Source organism: Medicago truncatula, chromosome 3 (assembly GCF_003473485.1).
Source record: "Medicago truncatula cultivar Jemalong A17 chromosome 3, MtrunA17r5.0-ANR, whole genome shotgun sequence".
In the NCBI taxonomy this organism is placed as follows: Eukaryota; Viridiplantae; Streptophyta; class Magnoliopsida; order Fabales; family Fabaceae; genus Medicago; species Medicago truncatula.
Window position 1 is genome coordinate 9,440,376 of NC_053044.1, and position 25,410 is coordinate 9,465,785.

Below are 25,410 nucleotides of genomic sequence, written 5' to 3' on the forward strand. Positions count from 1 at the left end.
AAGAGTAGAAGTAGCTCTAGTGAGGACGAGAAAGAGCGAACTACTATCAAAATATCGGGGTTATCTCTCTTCCCTATCCTCTTTACTTTTCATTATTACATATGATTAGTTGAATAATTGTTAGGATAATTGCTAGTGTTGATATAAGTTGTTTTTCATCAAAAGTTAATCTAATTCGTTGAATTAGGTTTTAATAATTTGGTTAGATCAATTGAGTGCAAGTTCTATTCAATTCTTCAAATTCATATGCCTTGTGTTTTGCTAGCTTGATATTATTGTTCATATAGGTTTGATATTGAAATTGTCTAAGTTTTGTAAATTGTTCAAGGCACGTTAAAGTTTGATTGTAAATAAGATTTGTATTGTGAATCACTCAATTCTACATTGAATCTTATTGCACACAAGTTTATCTTTTTGTTTATTGTTGTGATTGTTCGCACATGATTCCAATAGTCGATTTTGTTAAAATCACTTTTATCAAATTCCGAAAAAACTTTTTCAAAAAGCTATTAACCTCCTCTAGCTTGCCATATAGACCAACACTACACTCCGCTTACAAATCTTCCTCCCACGCCCACAACCTACGTCTCCACTTCCACACCTCCCCTGCTCCAGACCAAGCGAAAACAAATTTGCCACCGTAATGGATTTGTTCTCAGCTAAGTCAAACCACCGACGAAAAACACATAGAGAGGAAGCCCCCAATCCACCTGTCATACCAGAACAACGTGTCAACCCCATCACCTACCTTCCTCGATACACTCTTCTCAAACCAACCACCACCAACACCGCCAACTCCTTCCTTGATTCTCCTGACCTCCCGCCACCAAGAAGAACCACTCTGGCCCCAACCTCCAACCTACTTCGCCATAATGGGCAACTAGAACCCTGCCATAAGCCTCCTCTATGAACTAGCATCCTCCAACACCATTTATCTAAGATAGCAAAATTAAACTCCTTAAACTGTCTCACCCCAAACCCTCCATACTCCTTTTTTGAACACACACTACTCCAATCTATGTATGTTTAGCCATTTTAGTCATCAAATCTATTTTTATATAATCTATTTAGTCATGTGTTTTTTTGTTGATCAATTTATGTATTAATATTATTAAAAGTATAAGTACTATAAATATGTTTGCAATTTGAATACACTCATAGTCTCCAAATGTATCAATATTGAAGCTCATTTATGTATATATTTTATATTAGTCATTTTAGTCATCAAATCTGTTTTTAAATAGTCTATTTTAGTCATGTATTTTTTCGTTGATCAATTTATGTCTAGAAATTATTAAAAGTATAAACATTAGAAATATATTTACAATTTGAATACATTCAAAGACCGATTATTGCGGCTTACACCTCTTACATCCCTAACTTGATTCAAACTAAAGAAGGTGAATCTCTTAGCCTTCTTGCATCTATGCAGTGGATAGAAAAATGACGCATGAAAACATATGTAAAACCTACACATTGAGCAAGAAAATGTTAAACTAGATAATCATGGTAGATCCTCTAGTCCATTCTTGAAGAAAAAGGTGAAAATATCCATTTTACTCTTAGGCAAAGCTAACCCTATCTCAATTCCACCCTCAAAATCTCTACTCTCAACAAAAGAAACACCTCTTGTAAAATCAATTGAAACCTCCTCTATTTTCTTAGGCCTCCCCCACCCAAAATTCAATTCATAAAGTTTCAATTTTGGAGACCATGTAACATGAACATGTTCCTCTGACCCATGTAACATTTCCCAATCCAAAATCCATTTCTTACCCTCTCCAAAAATTGATGCATCAAGTTTCTTAATTGTGCTTCCAATTTCTTTAGCTGCAACAACAATACCATCTTCTCCTAGTAAGTCCTTTTTTGTCAATGATACCCTTCCAAATCCAACACAATTACCAAAATAATTCTTTGGTACTTGATACTCCAATCTTGTTATACCACCAGCAATGAATCCAAAGTGTGTAACATCTTCACAAACCACTTTTTCATTAATAAACTCTTGTTGAGTTTTAAGCAAACAAATCCATAAAAAAGCACTAGTTAACACATACGAAGATAAATGCAAAGGTTGAGATGTTTTCTTTTCTTTGCATGATTCAACAATAATTTTTTTGATTTTCTCCATTTGAGTTAAACTCATTAAGAATGTAGCTCTAGTCATGTTTGAGGAATCAACTTTGGATTCTCTACTATCTTTTGCATTGAGTACTAGTCTTCTTTTTCTCCAATCTTTCAAGAAAACTTCGTGAAGGTCATTTGTGTCGATAATCACACTTCGATCATACAAGGGAAGGGATTTTATAAGCGATGATGAGTCTTCAAAGGTAGAAGAAGAACAATATGAAGACCATGTTTTGATGAAATTGTGGAAGGTTCTTCCATCAGCAACAACATGATGAAAAGCTAGGCCAATGGAAAAGCCATAATTTGGGAATGATGTTATTTGAATAGCTAACAAAGGGAACTCTTTTACTTCAAATGAAAAGATTTGTTGCAACTTTGGTACCAAAGGGTGGAATTCATTAACATCTCTTGAGTAATCGGAGCACAAGTGTTCAAAGTCGCTATTTGACTCTGCGACCGTGAATGAAACCGAGTTGTTAAGAGTAAATTCGAGTTGAGGTTCGGTTAGATCAAGCGAGGGAACGAATGTACCGGAAAATGGGAAGTAATGTTGAAGTGTGAGAGAAAGAGATTGTTTAAGTTTTGGGACAATGGTGGTTGTGAAATGGGAAATTGAATGAGGAAATTCATAGAAAAATAGTGGTTGGCTTGGAGAGAAAAGAAGCCAAGGAATGTCAAAGAATGTTAGGGGGAGGGAAGAGACTGTTTGAGTTGTATTGATTGGGGGAGTGATTTTGCAATGCTCAATGACCTTCAAAATGAAAGGAATGGTGGACATGTTTTGTAAGAGGAATTAAGAAAGTGATGATAATTGTATAATGTGCTATAGTTTTATAGATGTTGAAGATATATTGTGAGGATGTTGAAGGGAGCAAATGACTGGACTCTATCATCACATTGTGTCAAAGTTTTACAGAAATTGTCAGAAAATGGTTATTTAAATATCATTTAATAATTGCTTTATCATCACATGTGTTAAACCCAACGTGACTTAAGTCACTCTAAAATACAATTTACGTGACTTAAATCACGTTCCAAACACCAACGTAAGTCAACTGACGTTGGTTTTTTTTTCCCTGCATATTCCCAATGTTAACATAGTCATGAAAAAAGTACATTGAATATAGGAGTTTTTGATTCCTCTTATGTTTTCTCTGTGTTTTATAATTGGAATACAAAAAAGAACTTGTAATAAGTTTGTTACCTGAAATTCAGCTCATAATATTTCATGGTAGCCATGTGTAAAGATATGCCTTGGACTAACATAGAATCACAATAATATCCAAGTCACACACGTAAGGAACACAGGCTAAGCAAATTGAATTATAATTGGAAATTATAGACAGGAAATGTTAGGTTGTATTTCAGCGTGATCTAAGTCGTGACGGCTTTAACATCTGCATGATTTAAGTTACGTGCGGATATTTTAGAAAGTTTGGTTGAGAATGAACAAATCTTGATAGGGGAAGAGCAATATTCATATCATTTATTTAAAATTTGAAAAAATAAGGCATATACTTTTAAAATTTTATAATTGTTCAAATATCATTTCTTAATTATAAATAATTGTCATAAAATTAAGGCATATTCCTTTAACCAAGAGACCATCTGGGAGTAGGTACCACGTCATTATTTTGTTCATATAAAACACCACGTTTAATTATTTAATTATAAATAGTTGGTATAACAATTTATTGTCCCCCCATAATAACTATTTAACAAATCAGAAAAGATCCACTTGTAATTATTTGTTAAAAAATACCATTTATTATTATTCCTTTAAAATGAACCGGCTGTCTCTTCCTTTAAAATATTTTTTTTGAAAGGTTCTTCCTTTAAAATATAGAACACGTGATGATTAAGTTAGGATGAAAAGAAGACTTTTTTTATTCACGCAACATATATTTTTGGTTACATCCAAATTTTCATAAAAGTTTTTAATAATACCACAATTGCCTTTTTATATAAATTTTTTTAAAACCTTGATTTTATTCATTGTCACTGAGTTTCACCTTATTTCATCTACAAACTATCGAACAATCTGATTTCAATCAATTTCTATGGAAGATTAAAGAGTGAATCAAAACATCTTTCATCCATACTCGATAGCATATAAGTAAGTGAATTTCTTCTTCTTTTTCAATAATGCTAGTTTCAATTTTTTCTTCTTGCTCAACTGCACTGTATGACGGTTTCAATTTACACCGTTGAGGTTAACTTAAATTCAGTTTAAGTAGGTTCATGTAAATGTAAACTAAGTTTACATGAACCAACTTAAACTAAGTTTACATTACCTACCTAATCTGAGTTAACATAACCTACTTAAGTTTACAAGAACCTACTTAAACTGACATGACCTACTTAAACTCAGTTTACATAAACCTACTTAAACTGAGTTTACATGACCTACTTAAACCGAGTTTATATGTATATACTTAAAATAAGATTATATAGAATCATTAAACAAGGTTGATATGTATACTTAAACTCAGTTTGCATGACCTAGTTAAACTAAGTTTACATGACCTACTTAAACTGAGTTTAAGTATGTACAGTTAAACTCAGTTTACATGACCTACTTAAATTAAATTAACATGACCTACTTAAACTAAGTTTACATGACCTACTTAAACTGAGCTTATGGAAAAGAGGGGTTTTAGGGTGTAACAAAGGAAGAAGGAAGAGGCTTTTTGAAAATCAAACTATATGAAAGATAATTTTGTCATTTCGGAGTGTAACCAGGAATATACAAGGTGCAATTAGAAAAAAAGTCTAAAAAGAACTACATATATAACCTCGAAAATATATTAAAACTTGAGTAATGATGTTTGTACAATTATTTGCAACGATGTCAGGGTTGAAAGTAAATTTTCATAAAAGTGCGCTGGTGGGTATCAATGTTCCTCATTCTTGGTTACGTGAGGCTGCAAATGTTTTGAACTGTAAAATTGGTAGCTTTCCTATTTTGTACATGGGCCTCCTTGTTGAAGGTGATTCTCGGAGACTGCATTTCTGGAATCCTGTGGTTAATTGCATAAAATCTCGTCTGTCCTGTTGGAAAAGTAAACATCTTTCTTTCGGTGGCCGTCTTGTTCTTCTTAAGTTTGTCCTGACCTCTCTCCCTGTCTATGCTATTTCCTTCTTCAAAGCTCCCTCAGGTATCATCGACTCTATTAAATCTCTTTTAATTCATTTATTTTTTTGGGTGGGTGTGAGTATAATAGGAAAGTTGTCTGGATTGACTAGGAGACCGTTTGTTTGGCCAAGGAGGTTGGAGGTTTGGGGGTTAGGAGGCTTAGGGGGTTTAACTTGGCGTTGTTGGGGAAATGGTGTTGGAGGATGGTAGTGGATAGAGAGGGTCTATGGTTTAGAGTTCTAACTGCTTGATATGGTGGGGTTGAGGGACGGCTTCAGCTTTGTGATCGGGATGGGTCAGTGTGGTGGAAGGACATTGTTAGTATTCATGATGGGAGTTGTACAATGTTGGGAAGTTGGTTTTCTGACAACTTACACCTTAGAGTCGGTAATGGTGTTAACACCTTGTTTTGGCTGGATAGGTTGGTGAGTGATATCCCCCTTTGTAATTTCGTCGCTTATATGATTTATCTGATAATAAATTAGCTACTGTGTTGCAAATGCTTCAATGGATGTGGGATGTGGGTGGAGAAGCTTGGAAGTGGCGGAGGAGGCTATTGGTGTGGGAGGAGGAGTTGTTTGAGGAGTGTAGGCTTTTACTATTAACCGTTACGATGCAGGTTGATTCCGTTGATGCTTGGAGGTTGACCCCTGATATAGCCAATGGTTACACGGCTAGTGGTGCTTACCGCTTGCTCACAGATACGACGCAGATCAATGACCAGATACCAGCGAAACTATTATGGAGGAAGGATGTGCCTTTGAAGGTTTCGGTGTTCGCTTTGCGTTTGTTTCGCAACCGACTGCCTTCAAAATTGAATTTTTTCGTAGATGCGTGATTCTTCCTGAAGTTCGGTCTTGTGTCAGTGGTTGCAGTCTTCATGAATCCGAATGCCATTTATTCCTATCTTGTGATTTTTTCGGACATCTTTAACAGCTGGTTAGGAACTGGCTTTGTGTTCATTCAGCAGATCCATCCCATATTTTGGATCACTTCATTCAGTTTAGTTTCTCTACAGGTTACGATAAATCTAGACGCTCTTTCATGCACTTGATTAGGTTTGCTACAATTTGGATAATTTGGAAGGAACAGAATGTTAGAATTTTTAGAGGCACTCAGAGTTCCCACATGCAACTTCTGAAGAATGTCAAGCAACTTTCCTTTTGGCGGTTTAAAGCAAGTGTTGTATCTTTTCATTATAGTTTTTACAACTGGTGCCAAAGTCCTTTGTTATGTGCAGGATTTGGCTAATTTATTTTTTTGTTGTGGAACGCTGACTGTATTTTGTGAGCATCTTCGTGGTACACCCAGTACCCGGAAGATAGCTCTCTGTTTTATTATATCATTTTGATTTCTTCAAAAAAAAAATCTTTTTTTTCTTTTTTTTATTGGTTAACAACAACAAAGGGAGGAAAAGGAAGAAAAAGAGTAAGTACATAATGTGAGTAATAGTATGAGAAAGAGTTGTTCAAAAGTTGTTATAAAATGATTGTACAAATCTCATTTCTCTAAATATTTTAGTTGTCGTTATATATATATATATATATATATATATATATATATATATATATATATATATATATATATATATGCCTCCCATATATATATAAGTTAGGATCCGTTGACACCATGTGTCAACGAATCCGTTGACACAAAATCTTAACCATCCATCTATTTTTAATCAAAGGCTCATAATTACTCATTCAAGACCTCGTGAAATATCTAATTCTTAATGTACATGTGAATCTCATTCTTTATTTCTTTTATGGTAAGTCAATCAAGCTCTTTAATTATAATATTTAGTGCTAAAAAAAATTGATTTCAATCACAAACAAATCATCATGAAAATTGAGCTTTCTTGATTTCTAAATGAATGCTAAGAACAAATGTTTGTAAAATTAATATTCATGGTACTTATTTTGTTGAAAAACTTATGTTCTCGTCGACGCTCTCAATTTCGAAGCCCATCACAGTTTTCACTACCTTCGTCTGTAATTGCAATCAAAATGTGTAATTAACAAAACTATTAATTTTAAGTTGCAAACAAATCGTCTGTAATTAATATATTTGTCTCAAGAAAAAAAACCATTACAATATTTTCGTTCATGTTAAGTTGCATATATATATATAGGGGCGGTTCTAAGGCCTGGCGACCCCGGGCACTCGCCCGGGCTCTGGGCCAAATTTTTTGCAATTTCTTGTGTAAATTCCTATGAATTTCTTATATAAATCCCTATAAATTGGGCAATTTCTTTACATTTTTTATTATTTGCTTGAAATTTCTTATGTACGCCCTATAAATATGTTGCAAATTTTTTTTTGCCCGAACTTTACAATATTCCTGGCTCCGCCACTATATATATATATATATATATATATATATATATATATATTTGGCGACTCAAGTCAAAACATTTTTGTTGGTAGAAATAATACATAATATATGCCCTAAACACTTCACCTTTGAAATTAAAAAACACAATGGTAGTACCTCATTTGTCCCATCTTTATTTGTTGTTCACATCTCATTGCAGGTTTTTCTTTCTTATTCATCTCCTTTATTCCTTTTTATCCATTGATGTGAAGGACCCATGTCTCCACCTTTTCATCCATCAATTTGCTCAAAAGATGTGAAGTTCAGATACTTCAAAATTGATAAATTAAAGTATCAGAATTCGATACATATCCTACATCGATACATGTTCGAGACGCTCTGATACGTATTAAGAGACTATTCAGTGATTAAATTTTATTTTAAAAAAATAATAATTGTCTGATACATTTCAGATACATCATGGATACGACAATGGAAAACTGGTACGCGTGTGATACATGATTTTTCTATTATTATTTTTTCTATTTTTTAATTTATTAGTAAGAGTGTGAAAGAAAATACATATGAAAGAAACATGAATTTCTACGTGGCTTATACTCCATTTCATCTCTTTGCAATTGAATAAGTAAAGGTATTCTCTATTTGGGATATATTATATATATATATATATATATATATATATATATATATATATATATATATATATTTGACTAATTGTCATTTTCTTTATTATCAATGTTACTTATATTCATATTTCTCTTGTTGCACTGTTGTTGTTGATTGTCCTGTGAAAAAAAATTTCAATGTTGTGCCTTGTTATTGTTTTATGTTTTGGTCACCGTGTGAAACTAAATTTTGTATCAGTTTTTTTGTTTTGTTTTTAGATTGTAATCAGGTGCGGAGCTACATTTTTTTTTTTGAGAGAAGGGGCTGAACTATACATAAAAATGTAAAGTTCTTAAAGGGTGTCCTTAAGACATTAATTATTTTTTATATCATATCCCCTGGAATTTAGTACTTGCACCCTATGAACCAATCAGCTCTCTCTAATTAAACAACATGCACTATCTCCTCTCTCCAAATGTCCACTATTCACTCGCCGAATTTAAAGCTAAACTAACGTGAATTAAATAAAACCAGAGTAATACAAAACATTCAACTAAAATAACTACGGTGGGAATCAAACAGCTGTTTAAGAACAAATAAATATGATGTATTTTGTTAAAAATTCAGTCCAAATACATTAACTTTTGTCGATTCAACTTTCTCTTATAAACAAGACCAGTGAAAGTGTATTTAAAGGTCTAGCTAACAAGTGTCTTAATTTTATTTTTTTATGATTTTCAATTAAAAAATTATTTATTGAAAATCATTAAAACTTCAATTTTCGATACATTGAATGCAAAGTTTTCATAAAAATGTAAAGTTTTTAAAGAGTGTCCTTAAGATATTAATTATTTTTTCTCTATATTTTATAGTGAAACTCAAGTATCTGATATATGATATAAAAAATTTATATACATATAAAATAATAATAAGTAAAACTATTATAAGCGAAAAATCATCTTTTACATTATTCAAGGATTTTTTTTCATATGTATGTATAATAATAATAATAATAATAATAATAATAATAATATTTGAGATAATTTTTCAAAATAACAACATTAATAATGACCTGATTAATCAACTATTTCAAGAAAAGAAACCGCATAGAAGACAATTATAAATATATAATGTAATTTTTTATTCCAATGTTGTTGAACCCCCTGACCCAGGATCATGGCAACGCCACTGATTGTAATCCATAGTTTGGAAGCAATCATAACTATTAAAAGCGTAACAACAATCATATTAAGAAAGAAATTGGTGTAGATTGATTTATTGGGCGTTGAACACACATGAAACGAAGAAGAGGCGAGATGTAGGAGATAAGAGTGACTAGAATTGAATTTTTTAATCTGGACAATAGATTAATATTTAATGGTTATTATTGATTGTTCTTGTATATATGGTGTTTTGGATTAGGTCTTAGCCCATATTGTTGGCTCAATACATGTTTGTCCAACAATCCACAATCCTCGCCACTCAAAGCACGACAAAAGATTTCATCTGCGCTTCACCGCATAGGAGTGTGACCCCATCAATATTGGACGCATACAATCTCTAATGAAATCTTGCATATATAAGTGTGCTCATCTATTTAAGTGTAGCTCCTCCCAAAATCCAAGGTATGATAACATTTTACACCTTTTTTGCACACATTCCTTTCTCATTTCTCGAACTGATCGATTACTTATCGACCTAGTTCAGTGCATATTGTTTGTGCTAGAAAGAGGGGAATCGCTTGATTGATTCCTCTGATTTTTTGCTTATTCATCATCATAATCGTCTTCTATTGCTTTTCTGATGGTCAAAAATTGTTCTCATTCCAAGAATGCTGCCATAGGCGCAACTATCACTAGCGTGAGACTCCGTTCTGCGCTGCAGATCCTACAAGATCACGCTGATCCCGTTCTCTCTCAGGTGGTTGAAGGCTACAAGAACATCGTCATCTCCCCGAATTGCGGAGATTGTAGCGTCACTGTTCTTTCTCTGGTTCGTAGAGATCATGACACCACCGTTATTTCTTTGGTTCCCCAAGGAGAGACTCTTCCGACTTCAGGAAATCAAGAAACTCCTTAAACAATCAAACTTAAACAACTTATTCTCCACATGATCTTTGATCTTTTGTCCATCAGAATGCAGAAGGCCAAAACGTACAAGTGTAGTTCTTTCAACACTAAGTGGCACCGTTTGGTATCCCCAACCCAGAAGATATGCTAGAAAACATTCTCAACCTACTCCAATGACAGGACATGCTCCTTACTCGAGTGGAGTAAAATCAAGATAAAAGTCCTATTGCAATCGTGACTAAAATTAAGGTTGCTCAACTCAATCAACAATCAACTACTATAATGAACATGGTGGCAGATGTTGCATCCGGGAAAGAGAAAATCAAGATCAAGTAAACAGAGCTTCCTCTCACCACCAACCCGAAGGGCCTCTTTCACATGATTCAAACGAAGGAGGAAGCTGTCATAGTCCCATAACTCGGGGTAGACCTAAGAGATACCCTTCTGCAAGTCGGCACCATGACAAGCATGATGACAAATCTCCAAGGAAAAAGATCGCACAACTGTTTAAGATTACCCTCAAAACATACAAGCCTATAGCTCAATTTCAGTAAGCCCTTCGAAGGGCACAACCCTTAGAGCATTGGGCACAACAAAGTCAAGGAACCCCAATATAGCTTAGTCCTTAGTTGTATTTAGTTTCCATTATCTTCAAATAAAGCTTCCATTGCAATCTTCTTACGGAAAACATCAATAAATAAATATTTTTTCTCACCAAACACACTGTCAGTATTTAGGAATGACATGTCAAGGAATTTGACCTATTTGGCTAGAATGATCCAAAAAGGGAAAATGAGTGGATGGCTTTGGAGAAAATCATTAACAACACTCCTAGACGACACTTTGCGCACGAGCGAACATAAAGAATTCAAAAAAACGTAGTCGACATTTTTTTAACAAGCTAAATGGAGAAGTCAAAGACTCCTAGACGACACTTCGTGCACAATTGAGCATGGAGAAGTCAAAGACTCCCAATCGACAACATTCTTTGAAAATAAGGAGTTGGTTAGATAAAAGATGAGAAGTCAAAGATTCTTGGTTGAAACCATTCTTCGAATAAGACAAAATGGAAAGCCTAAGAACTAAAACTTCCTATCCAACACCACCCTTCACACAATGGGGAAGATGGTCTGACAACGATGGAAGGAAAAACAAACTAAAAATCCTCCACGACTTGCTACAATATAGAAAATGTTAGTCCTGATCCAAGTTTCGCCTTTGAGGATGGAAGTGGAGCTAAACCTTAACTAGTCATGTATCCCAATTGACGTCTAAAGCACATGGTTCTACCCAGGGTAAACTCATTTGGAGAAAATCATCTTCAAACATCGAAACCCATGGTTTCTATTTCTCCCCAAGGAAAAATACATGGTTCCGCCTAGGGAAAAACATCCAAAGGGAGTCATCCGCCCAAAAGGAATCAACCTAAAAAATCTCATCCAAGGTTTCACCGAGAAAAAATCAAGAGGGAATCAATCTCAAACATCAAACCCATGGTTTCACCCATTGAAAACCAATTGAATGACACCAGGCTCATGAAGCGCTGACTTTGTGCGATAAAAACATATGGTTCCGCCCGTGCTCAACGTACGACTCAAACGTCCATAACATCAATTAATAACAAATTTTATTCAATTACTTTCATAGGAATACATGCATATAAAAAAATAGAATCTCTCAATCAAGGATTTTTGAATGAAATCATTACAAGGGTAGAATACTCCTACAATGATAAGATCATGAAGGGAATATGGAATCCTCATTTTTATGAGTAATCTTTTATTTATACCTATGCTTCAAATAACATTACAAGTGAAGGAACCTATGTTATATATGATACACACTACGAAAAAGTAATCCAAGCGACACATTCAACCATTGTTAAAGGAAGAAACAACTATACCCCCTCATATCAAAACAACTGTTCTGTCCATAATGTCGGGTTGCTAAGAGCATAAGAAGTCGGAGCAAAGATGTTCTACCCGATAAGGAGCATCGAGAGTGGACATTAGTACCACCATCTTAAAGAGACAATCTTCTCACCATTAGAGATTTGGTGTTGATCCATGCTAGGACAACATCAGGGAGTGGAACTCAATTACCATGGCGACAAGGGACAAAAACACTTTTACTCCACCAAGGATGAAGCCACTGCTAAATTTTGGTTAAAATTTTAAAGACGGTCTTATAAAAAGGGATTGATAAATATTCAAGAGCGTATTGTATTTAGGGATAAAAGTAGTAGTTAAAAGTGTAATTATATGAAGAATCCCCGATTTGATTAGTGTTGAAAAACATGTTCCACTACAGGTCTTTATAAATAGATTTTTGAGAGTTCTACATTGAATGATATATTATCTAAAAATATGCATAAAATGAAGGTGTTTGTTACATTATTACAAGTTGTTTTGTAGTGTTAATCACAACTCAAATTTTAAAATGTTGCAAAGCTTATTTGTTTGAGTCAAATTTCAAACACTCCATTTCAAATGTTAATAGTGTCTTCATTTCATGGGTCTTGGTTCTTAGGTTTTCTTCTACTATTCATTTAACATAAAAATAGAAAATGTAATAAACCAAATCCGAGAAAATTTTGACTTTTTACAACTCCCAAGATCCCTTAGTTTGCGAGTGACTGAGTAGATGTTGACGATGGGTCTGCAATGGAGTAGATGTCGATGTCGATGTCAGTAGGGAGAATCAGAGGCAATGGACAAAGTAGAGACATAAACGTTGTCGACGCGACATCTTTGGAGACTGGAAGAAGGAACCATAGAAATTGAAGGAGACACAAAGACTTCAACACAGATGGGATGAGGTAGTCACATTTTTTTATTTTGTTATTGGGTTTAGATATTTCTACTTACAATTAAGAGCAGAACACGTGACATGATTTACCGCATGTGATTCATCAAACATAATAAGATTAGCCTAAAGACACCATGTCTCCCCGGTTCAACGTTTGAAAATCTGAATCTCATATTTAGTGCAATTTTAGACACTTTCCACTTTTATATTAAAGGTCATGCTAACACGTGTTTCATTATATGTTCTTAGTATATATGTTAAAAGATATCATAAATGGAAACAATTTATTGAAAAAAATTAAGTTTTTCATGTAATAAGAAAAGAGAATGTAGTGAAATATGAGGTGTAAAAATTGATTGTTTTTGGAAAAATAAAATCAAAACATATTTACTAGAAGATTACAAAAATAGCATTGATCTTAATTGACCAAACCGAAAAAAGCACACACACAACTAAGTAACGTAAACAACACAACGGTACCAACCATTTATACGTTAACAACACCGACACCACACAGCTGTCCACGTTAACACGTTATATAAATAGAGTAATGATACATAGACATCCTTATGTGGCAATACATCCTTTGACACCCACATAAAAATGTGACACGTGTTCATGTGGACCTTACACAAGCACACTTCCTCTTTCATCTTCTCTTCTCTCTTCCTAGTGCACAGGGTGTAGAAGGGTGTATGAGAATAAATGCTGTCTATGTAACATTTTCCATATAAATATTCCCCATTCCCTTTCATCACCAAAATATCTTTAACACAAAAACTTGTTCTTAATAAACACTTTTCACTCTTTTTTCATTATCTGTTGCAGAATTTTGCATTTAGAATGGCATCATCATCAGCTACCACAATGAAGTTGTTCGTCGTTTTTGTCATCGTATTCACCACCGTGGCCTCGGCCCAAGACCTTAGTCCGTCGTTAGCTCCAGCACCCGGTCCTGACGCTGGAGCTGCCGGATTTGTTACAAGTTCTGTGGCTATGATCGGAGCTTCAATTGTGCTGTCAATGGTCGCCATTTTCAAGAACTAAGAGAAGTCCATTTTGTGGGAACACTATTAATTATTTATCAGCACATATGATTCTTATTGTTTTTTTACAATTATTGAACTGCTTATCATAGAGTTCATCTATGTATGTGGTTGTATAGCGGATTGGATATATTGTGTGATTTTTACAATTTAATTATTTATTGTACATGTTAGAGAAAAATAAAAAAATTGGATTTTTGTATTCTTTTTCAGTTTTATTCTTCTATTTTTGTTTGAGGGATTCTATTATTATTATTATTATTATTATTATTATTATTATTTGGTGCCATGAAATTTAGATGGATATTTATATTTTATTTTTAGGTCTTGTTAACGAGTGCCTCGGGCACTCTTTAAGCATTATAAAAGAAATTATTTCATACAAAAAGTAAAAAATTTCAATTCTCAATGCATTAATTACATTAATTTTTAATAAAAGTTACTTTTTAAAGATCTTAAAGAGTGTCCGGGAGCACTCGTTAACATTTTCCTTTATTTTTAACAGTGATATTCAAACAATTAAAATGTGATAATCTTCTCGATTTTAAATGTTAATTTGGTTAAAAGAAAAAAAAATTATTATTAAATTGACAATAGTATGGAAATACGATGACAAACAATTTTTAGTTTTAAAAATTACTTTTCTCTTTTAATTTTGTTGGGAATTGATATCATGCAACTAAATTAAATTGAAAATTTATAAGGACAATGCATAATATATGCAAGGTTCGGGGTTCCTGGCCACTACTCAAAATAATTTTTTTTTTTTTTGAAAACTCGGTATCTGATCCAAGAATCGATTAATCAGAGGGGACCAATCCCACCGCCCACTTGCGGGGGCCCCATTTTAAAGCTAGAGCAAGCTTTGTATGGACTTAGCCCACCAAAATTGACACCAGAGGAAATCGAACATAAGACCTTTGAAGGAGCAGACTCCAAGATCCCAAGTCAATCCCAAATGGGTTTTAAATTTAAAATTTTTAATCCATGAAATCATACGTTTATTTTTGGATGGAAGAGTATTATCATTTCTCAAATTGTTTTTTATATTAGCGCGTTTAATAAATACTAATACTAATATATAAGGGTATACACGTCCTGTGAGCATAGCTCAGTTGGTAGGATAATGCATTACTATATGCAGGTAGGCATGGCAACAGAACCCGTACCCGCGGGTACCCACCCGAACCTATCCCGATTTTGACGGGGAAAATCCGCTTTGACTGGGTTTGGGTTTGGGTTTTCCCCGATTTTAAAGGATGGGGGTGGGGCGGGTAATGGGGAAACATGTACCCACCCCGAACCCGTCCCCGAACCCGCCCCAATTATATTAAATTACACAATTACCCCTATTTTAATATAAAGTCTCAATTAATCATACTGTAGTCACTTCCCACAAGTCTCAATTAACCCCTATTTTGAAGGAGCATTGGTTCTGTTTCGGAAGACATTGTTTTTCTCTTAATAGTCTGGTGGTTTATTTGTTTTGGTTAGGTGGTTATAGTTGTGATGATTAGTGTTGTAATTGCTTGTGCAATTTTATCAATTTGTTATAGTTCTTTGTACTTGTTATTCTCAATTTTATCAATTTTAATGTTTATATTATAACTTGTATATTTTATATAGGTGAAATATTAGCTAGTGGTGTTACTTCCCTCTTTGAAGATGGTCAATAGTATTTTGAGAAAAGAGAAAGAAAGAAGACTACATTGGTGGTGGCAGCTTATCTAGCTACTTTTGTTAGCAATTTCAATGAACAATGATTTTTATCTACTTGTGTTAGCAATTTCAATGAACAATGATGTAGTTTTGGAATATTGGTTTGGTTATGTGGTTGTTTTGATGGTAGTTTGGAATACTCTTATCTACTAGTACTATATTATTTGGTTTTGATAAATTTAATATTGGTTTTGATAATTTGGATTACTAGTTGTATGGTTGCTGCATTACTTTATTTGAAATAATTTTATTGTATATTCGGATGAATTTTGGGTTCATGATATATGTTCTAGTTTGGGTCAAGGGATTATGTTTATTAAAAATCTGAATCCACTGCGAGTATGGGGGCGGGGCGGGGATACCCGAACCCATTTGGGATGGGGTTTGGGTTCAATTATTCATCCCCGTCGGGGTACGGGGTGGGGAACGGGGCTTTATCAGGGAATTGGGTTTGGGGATGGGGTAGGTAAAAACCGTCCCCGCTCCGCCCCATTGCCATGCCTATATGCATGGGTCGGGATTCGAATCTCGGACACCTCACTTATTCATCTTATAAGGTGAATTCTTGCCACTAAGCTACCTGACCAAAAAAAAAGATATACACTATTTTGAGTTGAACTTTTTCTTTTTAATTTTACCATTTATTAAAACTAGTTAGATCTCATTAAAATAACAACAATATACAATAATAGAAGAAACAATTCACAAAAATAGGAACAATATTAGATTTTTTTTTTTTTAAGCAAAGAGAAAATAGATTAAATAAAAATAAAAGTTCAAGATACTGGGGACATAAACTTAACCCAATGGAAATAAACAAAAGTGTAACAACCTTTAAAAGGCAATACAACCATGAATCAACCCTAACGGATATAAACAAACAAAATATAAACGAAGAAACAAAATCTTAAGTGAATAATGCAAACCACGACAAGATATAAAAACCTAATTTTAAACTTGTGTAAAAAAAAAGTTTTGATGTAACATTTTTCCTTCCAATTTTACCTTTACTTAATTATTTTAACTATTACTTGCCTATAAAAGCGGAAAAGACAAACACATTAGTAGTGGTAATAATATAAACAAATTGATTCCACATAAAATTCTTTTATCATATTATTTTTCTAATAAATTAATAGCGTAATGACATCAAAAAGAGTAAAAGACATCCCAACCCGTTTGACATTTCTAATTCCATTCTCTGAAATGCACCTGCTCAATAGCTATAATAAATTAATAATGGCTAAAATCTCTCCATGCATAATAGAAAAATTGTTAAAAATTGATTTTTTTTGAAAAATACTTCCTAAGAGCCTTTAACCAAGTAAGCCACGAAGCTTTCAAAAAAAATTGAAATGATTAGAGGTGGAGGCTTAAAATTGGGAATCAATTTCAAATGCAGCAGAACTTGCACTTATGGGCTACCATGTCTAACTATGTTCTTAGACAAGCTAGCACTAAGAGAGTTAGCTGTATTAATCTTGATAATAGCTGTATTATCTCTTGTCTTCTATGTCTTGACACCAAGGTATTTTCTCTGCTGAATATGATTTCTGACGCAGATTTGTATTAGTTTGAAACATGATTTACTAGTCAATACCTGTAATTTTTTACCCCTCTTTAGTCATGATGTTAGGCAAGTTGATGTTAGATTATAGCATAAAACTTGTCCTGCTGTATGCGGTGGAGGTTCTGCTGTCTGCAGGGTTTTTTTTTGCTTGCATGTTGCCGGTTTGGTGTGTGCCTGGGTGTTTTTTTGGTGCTGCTGTTGGTGTTTTCAACAACTGCAGCATGGCTGATAAGCGCCTGTTTTTTCAGTAGTGGTTGCGGTTTTGCGGCTGTGCAAGTTTCTAGCCTTCTGGTGTGTCTAGGCAAGCTTGTAGTTTGTTAGTGGGAAGCTGTAGTTACTGCCTTTCTGTGCAGGTTTGGGTGTTTTGGTTTTTCTGTGCTATCTTTGTTATTGTTGGGTTATGCCTATGCCGCTTTAGGCCTTTTGATTTTTGGGTAGAGGTTCCGCATATATAAAGATTTTGGTGTTCCTACATTGTTAGGTGTTCCGCATATTTCCGGCACCTTTGTATGTTTCTCTTTGTAGTCCAAGCTTTTGTTATTCTTTCACTAGTTTGGCTTCATAAATTTTCACTTGTTGTTGGTACCACTGGTACCTTATATTTCTAATAAATTTTTGTTTTGGCTTTTAAAAAAAAAACTATATGAATTTATCCAAGATTTTACTGTGATTTTGTGCGGTTGATGATTGAAGGATGACGACTATAGACGGACTTGTGACAATGGAGGGATGACAACTACAATTAGACTTAATTACTGTACATGTGTATACCACATTTGTTGTGGGATTATTGCATTTAGTAGTTAATTATAGTCTATACTTGTCTATTGAAATTGTCTACGATGAGTAGTTAATTCTTTTTAAATGTCATTTTTGCAGTGGCGAAGAATATTAGACACATGGATTATATGTGTACTTACAACTCTTATAATACAAATATTAGTTTTATTAAAAAAGTTTTTTGTTTCAATATTTTTCTATTCTTACAAGTCACGTTTTAGAGAATAATCCAAATTCATTTCCATTTCACATGATTTTGCTAATAATTGATGTATAATATGCCAAATGTTTTAATAGAAGGAATTATTAGGGAAGAAAATATAGTTATTTTGTTTCAATTATTAAAAAAAAATTAACGATTGTAAAAAAAAAAAGTGAACGAAATCGAGGTAAGAAATTTAATAAATTATGATAGAAAAAAATTTAAATTAATTATTTTTTTAGGATTTTTTTTCAGTTAATTAGTTTAAAAATGGAAGAAATTATAAGAAATAAAATTTAGTCAAATAAAGGAATTCAATTACTTTGTCATCCAAACAATGAATTTTGAAAATGAAGGAATTCATTTACTTTACCCAAATAATGAATTTTGAAAATGAAAGGAATTCAATTGAATTCCTTAAAATTTCAAATTCCCTTGAATTTTCAAATGCTCTATCCAAACACACTCTTAGGTTTGGTCTAAAATAGAAAGTTATATATAAAAAATTGAGTAATTATAAAAAGAAAAAACTCTGAAATGTTTTTTTAGGGAGAAAAAAAAACTCTGAAATGTTAAAAAGAAAACTTTAAAATGTCTAGTTTTTAACGTGGGTCTTGTCGGCAAGTTTAGTTAATTACGGAAAAATAAATTAAAGAATCTTTGCCAAATCATCATAGGCTGTTTAATTAACAAAACCGAAAAGCAAAAACAGCTAAATAACGTAACGTAAACCAACACAACGGCACCAACCAGAAAGCCATTCATACGTTAACAACACCGAAACACCTGTTTCTCAAATCCAGCTATCAACGTTTTCTGTGGGCCCCACATTCCTTCCCTTAATCTCTATATAAATACTCCCCACTTCCTTTCATCACCACCATATATCAAAACTTCTTCAACACCAAAAACTTTTTAATAACACTTTCCATTTTTTCTTCTCTGTTAAATAATTTTACAATTACAATGGCATCATCATCTGCTACCACAATGAAGTTGTTCTTTGGTTTTGTCATCGTGTTTGCCGCTGTGGCCTCGGCCCAAGACCTTAGTCCCTCGTTAGCTCCAGCACCAGGTCCTGATGCTGGAGTTGCCGGATCTGTTGCAGGTTCTGTGGCTATGATCGGAGCTTCAATTGTGCTTTCAATGCTCGCTATCTTCAAGAATTGAAAAAATTAAAGACTATGAGGTCATTTTGTGGGAACACTATTAATTATTTCTTGACACATGATTCTTGATGTTTTTCAATATTGATCTGATTATCACGAGTTCATCTATGTATAGTGAGAGTGAGAGAGATTTTTATTGTATTTGTTCATGTTTATAATCATTTATTGTAGATGTAGAAAAAAAATAAAAGAGGATATTGAATCCTTCGTGCTTCTTCAACTTCCTCGTTCTTTTATTATTGTTACGTGTAAATTTGTTTTAAGTAATTTAATAATTAAAAATTCACCTTTAAGCAAATTCGAATCTGCGTCAGAGTTTGAATCAACTGAATTAAACTCACAAACACACATATATATTATTATTTTGGTTAATTAAGTATTTATAATTTCATTTTTCTCCCTTTCATTTTTTTTTCATCATGATTTTGTTCTTCTTAAAAACGCTAAAGAATGTTAAAGTGATTAAACAAAATAACGATATTTTTTGAAGATTAAAAACAAAATTCTATATATTTATATGGACACATTTATTTGTTTAACCCTTATTATTAATAGAATTCTCCGATTTCATGGATTTTGATGGGTATCATTATCATTTAGCCAAATTAATTCAAAATTTAAATTCACTTTCATAATATCCTTTTTTTAAAAAAGGCTAAGCAAAATGTAGTAAAAAACCAACACAAGCTAAAAAAAAGGAAGCTAAAATATCCAAATATTACAAGAGGAAAATACAAGCTATCCCAATGCAGCCAACTAAAGCAAAATTATGTTACAACATTTTCCAATGAAGAGAGAAGTTGTTCCGTTTTATTATGGAAACGCCTCATCCTTCCAAATAGTAAAAAGAATTTGAAGGATCGTTGAAATGTCTAACCAGCTCAATATCAAAAGTCAAAGTTGCCCATAAAAAACACATGAAAAAAAAACAAATGATCTTGATCCTCTACCAATCCGCAAGCGGCCAAAAAAAGTATCATTATAATCCAAGATGTTTCTCATTAACAAATTCATCCGACAAATAAAAATATTGATCTTAGCAAAATTTACTTAAGCCATAAAACATGATTGCATCGGTCATCAACAACAACATCCGAAGTAGCCAAGTGAATATATACGCTTTTGACCGTGTACCCATGGAAAGAATGAAGCATACAAATCTACCTGTCAGTCAGATCAACCTACAAAACAACAAGTTACAGTTGCTCCAAATGTCGTATATTTTAGGATGGAAGAGAATTGTTATTTTTTGCAACAATATTTTAATTTTAGGCAAAATTACATCATTCATATCGTAACTTATTTCCTCCCTTTATAATTATCTATATCCTTCATATTTCATTTTCTTCACTTTGATACTTTGAATTTGTGATTTTTGTACGAAGATGTTGTGACACTACGGATGATATATTTTTTTTTTTATAAATACAATTTTTTATTTGAAGATTTGATGTCGTTGTTGATGGAGATGGCGATTTTAGCTTTATTTTATTTTTATAACATCTCGAAAGTTATTGAAGATGATAATGAACATGATAAGAATTTTTTTATCTCTAGACAAATTTTGTAAAAAAGGACAACAATCTCAATATTTAAAAGGGTTTATTAAGTAAAAGAAAAAGTAAGTCAAGGAAAAATATAATAAATAAAAAAGAAAGAGAGGCAGAGACTATGGACATTACACCTGGCTCAGATACAACATAAACTAGAATATATCATAATGGTTAAGTGGAACAAGTGTAAAGTATCCTAACAAAAATTCACTCATCATGTGCACACTCCAACGAATTCGGATACGGACGCGACACCAAGTTACAAATAGAGAGTATGATAATATAACTAAAATTAAGTTATGAGATCGATGTAGTAATTTCACCATTTTTTTTTATGATAAGATTTTTTTTTTGGGTGCGGGGTAACGTGGGTCTTGGTGGCAGGTTTAATTAATTACAGAAAAATAAATTAACGTCCCATAAGTATAGTTTAGTTGGCAGATACATGTATTATTATAGTTTAGTTGGTCAAGTAGCCTAGTGGCTAGAGCTCACACAATTTAATTGTGGAGAAGTGGAGTGTTCGGAGTTCGAACCCCGGCTCCTGCATATGATATGCAATATCCCTACCAACTGAGCTAAACTCACGGGGATAAAAAAAAAAAAAAAATTAACAAATCTTTACCACATAATCTTACTGTTTAATTAACAACCCCAAATGTAACCAAAAAAAATAAAAAATCAACATCGAAAAGCAAAAACAGCTAAGTAAAGTAACGTAAACAAACACAACGGCAACCAAACCATACAACAACCCATTCATAACGTTAACAACACTGAAACACCTGTTTCTCAAATCCAGCTGCCCACGTTTTCTGTGGGTCCCACATTCCATCCCTTATAAATACTCCCCACTTCCTTTTATCACCGTATATCAAAATCTCTTCAACACCAAAAACTTGTTCTTAATTAACACTTTCAACTCTTTTCTTTATCTGTTGCAGAATTTTACAATCACAATGGCATCATCATCAACTACCACAATGAAATTGTTCTTCGTTTTTGTCATCGTCTTTGCCACAGTGGCCTCGGCCCAAGACCTTAGTCCGTCGTTGGCTCCAGCACCAAGTCCTGACGCTGGAGCTGCCGGATCTGTTACAAGTTCTATGGCAATGATCGGAGCTTCAATTGTGCTGTCAATGCTCGCAATCTTCAAGAACTGAGAAAATTAAAGACTATGAGGCCATTTTGTGGGAACACTATTGATTATTTCTTGACACATGATTCTTCTTGCTGTTTTACAATATTTATCTATGTATATTGTTTTACAATATTCTTCTTGCTGTTTCACTAGTTCATCTATGTATATTGAGAGTGAGAGAGATTTTTATTGTATTTATTTATGTATTTAATCATTTATTGTAGATGTAGAAAGAAAATAAAGGAGGATATTCAATCGTTCTTGTTTCTTCAACTTTCTTGTTCTTTTATTATTGTTACGGTTAAATATTTTTTTAAGTAATTTAATGATTAAATATTCACCTTTAAATAATTATATGTTAGTATTGGAGTTCGAACCAACCGAACACAATGAGTTATATATTATTATTTTGGTTAATTAAGTATTTATAATTTCATTTTTTGTCCGTTTAATTTGTTTTTTCATCAGGATTTTGTTCTCCCTAAAAATGCTAAAAGATGTTAGAGGGATTAAAAATTGGCAAATTCTACGGTACATCCAACATATTTGAGTGTACTGGTACACCAGATCCTTAAATTTATAGTTAAATGAATTATTTTTAGAAGAAAAATATTTTTTTTTGTCATTTATAATTATAATGATTAAAATCTTATTCACCAAAAGCATCAACGAATTAAAATTGAATTTTTTTGAATTTTTATCGCTCATAATAGAGAACTTTGATTATTTTATACGATAATATGTAAAAAAAAACTTATTATGACTCTTATAAACAATGAATATAAACAATGAATGATGTGTTTTTCTTATGAAATGATATTTTCTGAGATACAAATGCCGACAAATAACTTTTTATTTCATAAAATTGATTGTTAATGCATAAATTTAGGAAGCAGGAGTACCGGTACACCTTAATTTATGAGTGTACCGTAGAAGTTCCCTTAAAAATTATGATATTTTTTAGAGATTAAAAACAAAATTATATATATTTAGAGGGACACATTTATTTGTTTAACGGTAATCAACCCTTATTATTAATAGAATTATTATCTGGTTTCATGGAATTTTGATGAGTATCGTTATCATTTAGTCAAATTAATTTAAAATTTAAATTCACTTGCATAATCTCCTCTCTTTTTTTTAAAAGGCAAAGCAAAATTTATTAAAAAAACCAACACAAGCTCCTCTAGTACAAGATGTACCAAAGGAAGCTAAACAATTTAAATATGACAAGAGGAAAACACAAGCTACCACAATGTAGTCAAGAAAAGCAAAATTATGTTACAATCTTTTCCAATAAAGAGAAAAGTTGTTCCGATTATATCATGGAAATGTCTCTTATTGCGATCCTTCCAAATAGTAAAAAGAAATTGAAGGGGTCGTTGAAATGTCTAACCAGCCCGATATCAAAAGCCAAAGTTGTCCATAAAAATCACATGAAAAGAACAAATGATTTCGATCCTCTATCAATCCACAAGCAGCGGAACAAAAAGTATCATTATAATTCAAAATGTTTCTCCTAAACAAATTCATCTTTGTTTCATTCAGGAACAAACGCCAAATAAAAATATTGACCTTAAACGGAATTTGCTGAAGCAGTTGTTCGAATTCCTTATGATATGCAAGTTAAACAAGTTCGTCGACTTGTTGAAGTGGTTCAACACATTGTTGTACTTAAAAATGGAATTGGCACAATTTGCAGAATTAGAAGCTTTTGGGGATGGTTTGGGGCCCTCGATGTCACCTCTTCTCCATAAATTAGGATCAATTCCGGAAACATAAAACTTCAATTGAAATGAAGCAAATTGAATTCTCCCAACCAACGTCGGGTGAGCACTATTAATGTCTCATGCCACGAATCCTCTTGAAAGAGAGGAGTGCCTTCGGGAACACAGACACAGGTGGTGCATGGTTGTCGTCAGCTCGTGTCGTGAGGTGTTCGGAAAAAGATGTTGTATATGAATCACTTACATATTCCTCTGAATTATATATATCTGCGGGGAAAACTTATGTTTCTTTATGTTTATTCACGTAAAAATTGAAAAGATGCTAGTTGGCCATAAAACATGATTGTATCGGTCATCAACAACAACATTTGAAGTAGTCAGGTGATTATATGCGCTTTTGACCGTGTACCTGTGGGAAGAATGAAGCTTACAAATCCACATCTGATCAAATACATCAACCTGTAAAACAACAAGTGACAACTGCTCTGAATATCTTATATTTTAGGATGGAAGAGAATTGTTATTTTTGCAACAATATTTTTTAGGCAAAATTACATTATTCATACAGTAACTCATTGCCTCTCTTTATAATAATCCATAACATTCATATTTCATTTGCTTCACTTTGATTATTTGAAGTTGTAATTTTTGTACGAAGATGTTGTGACACTATAGATGATTTTTGTTTTTTTTTTTTTTTTTTATAAATGTAACTTTTTTATTTGGAGATTTGACGATGTTGTTGATGGAGATGGTGATTTGGGCCTTTATTTTATTTTTATAACATCTCAATAGTTATTGAAGATGATAATAAATATGATAAGAATTTTTGTATCTCTAGACAAATTTTGTAAAATAGGACTACAATCTCAATATTTCAAAGGGTTTATTAAGTAAAATAAATTTCAAGCCGAGGAAAAATATAATAAATAAAAAAGAAAGAGATATAAAGAATGGGGATATTAGACCTGACACATATGCACTTCAAACGGAAATACATCGTAATGACTTAGTGGAACAACCGTAAACTATCTTAACAAAAATTCACCATCACGTGCGCATCCTAGCAAATCAGCGTACGGACACGACAGGTTACAAAAAAAAAAATTATGATGAGGGAATAACTGCAAAGAACATTTACGGTTTAAAAATTTTTTTTTTTTGAGAGAAAGAAAATCATATCATTTCATTAGAAATCAAATTGTTAATACATGTAGGAATATCATCAAAGACTTGGAAGCTAGTACTAGATGTGGCTGCCTTAGCTAAAGCATGTGCAACCTCATTTGCTTGCCTCCTAATAAACTCGACATGAGAGTTTGTTAAATTGGTTTTACAGAATTGGACACTATTATCCATGATAGAACCGAACTCGGTACCATCTCCACGGCCGTTGTTGAAATAGTCAGCTACTCT

The 25,410-nt window shown here is 32.9% G+C and overlaps 1 protein-coding gene across 1 annotated transcript; it reads right to left on the minus strand.

Moving 5' to 3' along the window:
• Positions 1-1,294: 1,294 nt before the first annotated feature.
• LOC11443795 (anthocyanin 5-aromatic acyltransferase) lies at positions 1,295-3,061 on the minus strand. Its single transcript, XM_003599080.4, has one exon. It carries the CDS (start codon positions 2,909-2,911, stop codon positions 1,505-1,507), a length of 1,407 nt encoding a protein of 468 aa, XP_003599128.1. The 5' UTR covers positions 2,912-3,061; the 3' UTR covers positions 1,295-1,504.
• Positions 3,062-25,410: the final 22,349 nt, after the last annotated feature.